Genomic DNA, 6,985 nt, shown 5'->3' on the forward strand with positions numbered 1-6,985 from the left:
CTGGGAGATAGGGAACAGATGCCAAATACTACAAAAGGAGAGTTCATGAGGGGATCTCAGTGACAGCTAGAGTCTTCTTAAAATGCTGGAAAACTCCCAAAATTCCAGAGTTAAAAGAGTGGGCCAATATAATGACTAAAACAGCCTCGTATGAACGTTTACTTTACAAATGACATAATAAGGACAAAGCAAGGGTCCCTGTATGTATCCCAGTATGGGAAGGCTTTTGGTCTTATGTGACAATGCCTTGTAATACAATGTAAAACTACTCACCAGGTTTTCCTAATAATATTGTACTTCTGTCCTAGTAACCACTGTATTCATTCTGGCTTTACATGTAGTAGGCCACAAGTGATCATTTGTAATATTTGTTTGTATTAATTTTTCATGAACCAGAAGAAAACAATAAAAAGTTGAATATAAAAAAAAATATTTATTTACTCATTTTTTTACTGTTTAAATAAACGATAGTAGACATTTAATTTCAGAGATAATTTTAGTCAAAGTTAAAGGAGGTCATTAATAACATGGCAGAAATGTTCATCTTAATGTAATCATTGATCAGTTAAAGGTTAGTGTGAGTGCTTCTATGGCGGGGGTGGGGGTGGGGGGGGGGATTCATGGCTATTTAACTCTGACCTCCTAAACTCTTTTTAACACCTACGTCAGATCTGTCTGGGTCTGTTTAGAGAGCCTGTCTAAAAAATTACTTTCACTTCCTCTTTTTCACTCTCTCTCTCTCTCTTAGAGGAAATGAGCATCTCTCTGTCATGTTCATCTCTTCATGTTCAACCAGGAAGGAAAGAGTCAAAGCTGATCTGAAGACGAGAGTTTGAGGACAGCTGAATCTACTAATGACAGAAGATCAGTGAATAAGAGAGAAGAATGAAGATCATCTGGACTTTCACTCTGCTCATGATTCCTGGTAAGAGTCTGATCACATCCTGATCCAACAATCACACCACTGATAAACCAAACATGGGTTAAATATTATGACCAGACTTATTTATCATCAACTGATATGGTGAAACGACCTTGAAAAACACATTGAAATGATTATATTAGTGTTGTTATAGATGTTGGTTTGTTGTAGGTGTGGTGAGCTCCATGAGTGTGATCGGATATTCAGGAGGCGGAGTCATGATCACATGCAAATATGACAAAGGATTTGAGACATATCCAAAGTATTTTTGTAAAGAACAGTGGATATCACCATGCTCTGAGCTCATCAGGACTGAGATTAATAGTGAAGAGAAATGGGTTCAGTCTGGAAGATTCTCTCTGATTGATAACAAAACAGCATCAGGTTTAACTGTGACCATCAGAGATCTGACAGAACAGGATTCTGGGACTTATTACTGTGGAGTTGAAATATATGGACTTGATCCCGGCACTAAAGTGAATCTAGAGGTCATAACAGGTAAGTAAATGAGAACTTCAAACTCATGAAGATCCACAACATCACCAAACTCAACACTGACTGACATTACTGTACACTTATTCAATCATAAAACTTTAGATCACGTCCCACAATTTGGATTATTAGTAAAACAAACTTTTTGCATACAGTTTTATGATAATAGTGTATCTGTACTGTATTCATGTGTACGTTAGGGGGAGCAAAATTAAAGAGCCCATATTAAACATGAAATAGGGTCATATCTTTGTTGTAAGGGTCTCTAACAACAGTCTAATATGCATGCAAGGTCAAAAAACACTTTCATGGTCTTATAATCTGCATTTATTTTTACCTAATTATCCCAGCGACTCCTGTATGAATCGTCCAGTGATTCATTTGTTCCCAAACCCCTCCTTACCGCGAAGCTAATCTGCGCTGATTGGACCGATGACAGTCTGCTGCGATTGGTTGACTCAGCCAGACTTTCAGCCAGAGACAGAGTGAATAGCCATCAGCTAATCAACAAAATAGAAGTAGTCACAGTTTATACACGCTCGATAGTGTAGGCGTGGAGTTTAGCTGCCAGTGGATGAATGTAAATACAGACGGTGGACTTGAAAATTCAGACGACTGACTATTTTATTGAGCAAAAACTCCCAAGAACTGGCGAGGAGATCTCCTAGCTTGTCACATTCTGCTCTTTTCACAGACACACACACACACACACACACACACACACACACACACATATTGCCCTCGTCCTCGCGCACGCATCCACACACACACACATGCACACACATATATATATTGCCCTCATTCTTGCGCACGCGTCCACACACACACACACACACACACACACACACACACATATGAACCTAATCCGGACGATAACGTGCACGCACGCACCCACACACACACACACATTACACTCCTCCACGGGAACGTAAACAAAGCAGCACGCGTCGCGTTTTTAACCTGGCTTTGCACGTGATATGAGAATATAGCCAGTTAACCTGGACAGTACACGCGGTTACAAGTAACAAATCACAGTTAAATACATTTGCAAGCTAGAGTAAACAAGGCAACAACTTTAATCACACGTACTTACACTTGAGAAATGGAGGAACAAACCGATGCATGTCCTGACATGTCCAGCCTTTACTGATCCTTCCTTTAACAAACGAAGTATTATTTGTAGCATGTAGTTTCCAGAAGTTTCCAACTGTACAGAGGTTTCATCTTTGGGTAGAGACTCGATAATATCCATCTGCAGTCTGACTTCAATCGACCGGCATGTTTGTGTGTGTGTGTGGGTTTCTGCGTCAGAGGGCGGGACCGCAGGTTTCAAATCTCCCGGGTTTGCGCGTGCACGTGAATAACTTGGTTTCTTAGTACGTCATGGCGAAACACCTAATGACTCGGTATCAAGGCGACTCGTTTGAAGCACTATGAGTCGACTCTTTTATAAATTAATCAACAGTTTTAAACACTGTACACTAACAGATTTAAGCCTTAGCTGGATACTTCACTTCACTTAGAGCTGTGTTACACACTACATGGAGGGGCATTTTCAAAAACCCATAATATGGGCTCTTTAACGTTTGGAGAAACAAGGGAGTAAATAAAACTTTATTTTCCATCGACTAATGTTGTATTTACCCTGTAACACACTGTACAACGTTTTTGCAGGATGGCCAGGATTAATCAATGTTCGATCAGTTGTTGATTACACTTTAAATGGATAAACTGTACGATATTGACATTGTTAATGTGCTTGGTTTTGAGGCACATTGACCAGATCTGTGTTCATTGAGTTTTTAATGTTAAAATCTGTGTTCAGCAGGTCCACGAATCGGGACAGTGAGAGGATATTCAGGAGGACATGTCATTATAAACTACAGCTATGCAATACAACACAAGAACAGTCAGAAACACGTCTGTAAAACTGGAGAAAATCTTTGTTTATCTCTGATAAGCATTAGTGGAGGAGCAGAATGGGAACACAGCGGCCGATTCTCCATTCATGATAACAGATCTGCAGGTCTCTTACGTGTGTTTATCAGAGAGCTGAATGTCCAGGATTCTGGAGAATATAGGATTATAGTCAGAGCTTCTGAAGACTACAGCTTCTTCTCTGAGTTTGATCTGGTCATCACAGACGGTGAGCCGCTTTCAGTCATTCCTGCATTTGTTGATGTGCTAGAAGTGCTGAAGATCTGCTTTAACTGTTGATCTGAATCTCCAGCAGCTGCTTGCTGTCAGAAGAGCATCAGTCTATCAAAAAATGTCACACTTGTCTTTTAGATCACTAGAACCTTATAGGTAGGTGGGTTTGATAAGGGTTGGAGCTAAACTTTGCAGGGCACCGTCAATCCAGTATCAAGGTTGCCTATTCCTGGGCAAGAGACTGCAGTATATTGGCCTATATGTATGAGCTCCAGTCATGTGTGAATATAGTTTAAACTTTCTGTCATCGTTTGGTTTCTCTACAGTGTTCAATTTCAGCGAGTTGTTTCTTCAGTTCAGAAGCTGCAGCAACTCAACATTAATAATCACTGTGAAACCACAGGCTTAAGTTTTGGAAACTCACAGCTTAGTTTTCCGAGCATTAGCAGACATGAATGTGTGAATGATGTCAAAAGCGCTTATTTTTACTATAAGAGGTCTAGTTCTCTGTGTAAGATTATTCTTGTGCTATTTTATATACAGATGCTTCAGAAACTACTTCTTCATCATCACCACCACCACCACCACCATCATCATCATCATCATCATCATTGGTGGAATCTCCACTGCAGAGAATGTGTGCTAGACACTGATGCATATTAAAGGAGTTTGAGATGTCCATGTGTTTAGAGCCCTAAACAGACACTGACCCTTATGTGAATGGAGCATTTAAAGTATATTAAACAGACGATGGCTGGAATATCAGAGGAAAAGTTTTCTGCTGATCAGTGTTATGGTCATCAGCTGGAATACCAACCTTACACAGCTAAATGTACACTCCACCAGCCATTCACATGGACTACACATCCCATCATGCTTTGCGCTGACTCAGACTCTGACTACCTGCTACAGCTGATATCAATCTGGACACCAACACATGCACAGTTGCAGTTGCATTTACACTGATATCACTCACTATATAACAACCATACGCCATTCACATACTGTACACACCATTGCTCAGTCTTCTTCTACAGTTTAGTGTGTTATTACTAGTATCCTCCCTGTTTCTGGAGTTCTGTGTATTTATCTTGGACTATTTTTGTGTTTTATTGGTGGTGGGCAGAGCAAGGCTTTAATTTCCATTCTTTTACGCTACAACGTAATAACATAATGACAATCCTCCCATGTTGGGACTCAAGATATCAAAAATAAATAGTCAGAAATCATAATTTCAGTCAAATGAAACATCACCATGATCTGAAAAAATTCTAACAATAAGTTTTGCGAACCAAATGAAGTTTAATTCACTTACTATTTAAATTCCGTGACCATTGTTCGTTCCGAAATAAACTTGTGTTTCACCAGATCTTCTCATTTAAGCCCTCAGTTTAGCCACGCTGCAGCTGAAACACTGAAATAGTCAAAGGAAATGTGTCGAGGCTTTGAAACATTTCATAACGCATTTCTACAGTCACGCTTAGTGGTCAATTTAGGGTGAAACAACTTCAACAAAGTAACAGTTAAACAAATCGAGCAATTAAAATCCAAGTTGTATAATGCAGATATCAAGTGATTTAGTGAAGCGGTTAGTGTTGCTCACTGGCATGCAGACACCGTATGTCGGGTTTGAATTCAGGGGGAAACAACTACAGTCATTTAAAGTCTGGGTTTCTATTGCTCTGCTCTTATAATGTGTTTAGTTTTAACATTAGTCCTAAAATGAACATTATTAAAAGACATGGGCCCAGTTTCACAAACAGGGCTTAGATTAAGCCAGGACTAGGCCTTAGTTAAATTAGGCTATATAAGCCACATTTATAAAAATGGCCTCAGAAAAATATACTACTGGTGTGCACCTGGTGATAAAATACGACACTGACATATTTTAAGACATCTCACCGCAAGTTATTTTGAGTTCATACAGCTCAAACATGCAATTTAATCTTGACTAGCCTTAAACCTTGTTTGTGAAACCGGGGGATGAAGTCACAATTTTTGAATTGATGTGCAATCTGGGGTTTGAACTCCGCAGCACAGTTGCACGATATACTGCCACACAATCCACTATGCTATGTGTAAGTTAGTTTAGTAACTGTATTTTGATGGTCCATTTGAGTATTAGTAGACTGTCTGCTTAATATCTGCTGATTCTGCTCCTTCAACAGACATTTAACTGACTATAAGAAACTTTACAAGAACATGTCAACTAACGCTAACCCCAACCCTAACAGTCTACTTTTAATGTAATGAGAATTAGTTGGCATGTAGACGCAATGTAACTTATATTTAACAAGCGGATCATCAAAGCAAAGTGTGACCTTTATTTGTTTATGTTTGACCCTGTCAATCAAACGCAGATGCTTTATATCACTTTAGTCACGTGACCTGGATGTTTTAAAACTCTTCAGAGCAGCATATTAAAACATCTACACTTGGGGATCTTAACATCATGTTGAAACATCAGTTAGCCTATAAATTTTATTGAGTGTTTTTTGCCTGCCCTGACCGTCGCCTGCTTATTGGATTAGCTCTTTTATTGCTGTTTGCTCCTGTTTAACCTTGCTTGTATGTCTTGGAGGGCCGGTGTCCTGCAGTTAATTGTTCTAACACTAATCAAACACACCTGAACATGCGATTTAGTTGCTTCAAGCTCACTAGAAATCTATTGGCAGGTGTTTGATTGGGGTTGGAGCAACACTCTGCAGGAGACCGGACCTCCAGGACCAAGATTGCCCTGCCTAATACTCCATTGATCATTCAATCATCATAAAGATGCGGTCACACTATAGTTTGAGCATGCAAACTTCTGTTGTATGGTGCTGCAAAAGTGGGCGGGATTAAACAATATGATTAGACATTTTAAAAAACAAGCAATTGTTTTACATCTGTCTAGAGAGGTCATATTTTGATCTATGATTGGTCTCATGCAGTCACATGATGCAATTTCGCAGGTCAGAGTTCACCAAGCTTGACCTTTCCAATGCAGCGAACTGCAAAACTTGCTGCACGAGCTCGCGTTTCCGATCTGACGCATTCGCGTGCGTATGAATAAAAGCCTGTGGTGAGGAAAGTCCAGTGTGACCGCAGCATGTTGTTCTGACTGATGCCTGTTGTTGTTGTTTTGCTTTCCATGACTTGTCAGTTTTGCATTTAAGACTTTTCTGTACAGGTCCTTTGAAACTTGGTTGTGAAATTTAAATGTGAAAAAGCAAATTATGAATAAAAACCTCTTAAAAACTCTCTAGCGTTCAGGTTTAATCAAAGGTAAACCATGTATTTAATTTAAGCAGTAAAGTTTTATCGAATGTATCCTTAGCAACATCATTACAACTGGAGCTGCGTCCCAAATGGCACACTATGCACTTATGCACTATTCACGTACACACTCAGCAGCATAGTATATGTATGTAGTGGCGT

General features: G+C 39.5%; 1 protein-coding gene across 3 annotated transcripts; it reads left to right on the forward strand.

The window, feature by feature from the left end:
• The first annotated feature begins 429 nt into the window (after nucleotides 1–429).
• LOC141375269 (CMRF35-like molecule 5) lies at nucleotides 430–6,808 on the forward strand. 3 transcript variants are annotated; one of them, XM_073907961.1, is made up of 4 exons: nucleotides 430–925; nucleotides 1,094–1,420; nucleotides 3,243–3,560; nucleotides 4,109–6,808. In XM_073907961.1, the coding sequence occupies exons 1-4, from the start codon at nucleotides 886–888 to the stop codon at nucleotides 4,216–4,218; spliced, it is 795 nt and encodes a 264-aa protein (XP_073764062.1). In that variant the 5' UTR covers nucleotides 430–885; the 3' UTR covers nucleotides 4,219–6,808. The 3 variants fall into 3 exon arrangements, with proteins under 3 accessions (XP_073764062.1, XP_073764052.1, XP_073764071.1); XM_073907951.1 differs by having other exon boundaries at nucleotides 731–925; nucleotides 3,240–3,560; XM_073907970.1 differs by having other exon boundaries at nucleotides 779–925; nucleotides 3,243–3,440.
• Nucleotides 6,809–6,985: the final 177 nt, after the last annotated feature.

This window comes from Danio rerio, chromosome 1 (genome assembly GCF_049306965.1).
Source record: "Danio rerio strain Tuebingen ecotype United States chromosome 1, GRCz12tu, whole genome shotgun sequence".
NCBI classification, from domain to species: domain Eukaryota; kingdom Metazoa; phylum Chordata; class Actinopteri; order Cypriniformes; family Danionidae; genus Danio; species Danio rerio.

Bases quoted from the DNA above. Each gene is read 5' to 3' on its own strand.
- LOC141375269 (XM_073907951.1), top strand. From the start codon at position 886: ATGAAGATCATCTGGACTTTCACTCTGCTCATGATTCCTG. The intron at 926-1,093 runs GTAAGAGTCTGA...GGTTTGTTGTAG, and splicing joins CACTCTGCTCATGATTCCTG to GTGTGGTGAGCTCCATGAGT. The intron at 3,561-4,108 runs GTGAGCCGCTTT...TTTTATATACAG, and splicing joins TGATCTGGTCATCACAGACG to ATGCTTCAGAAACTACTTCT.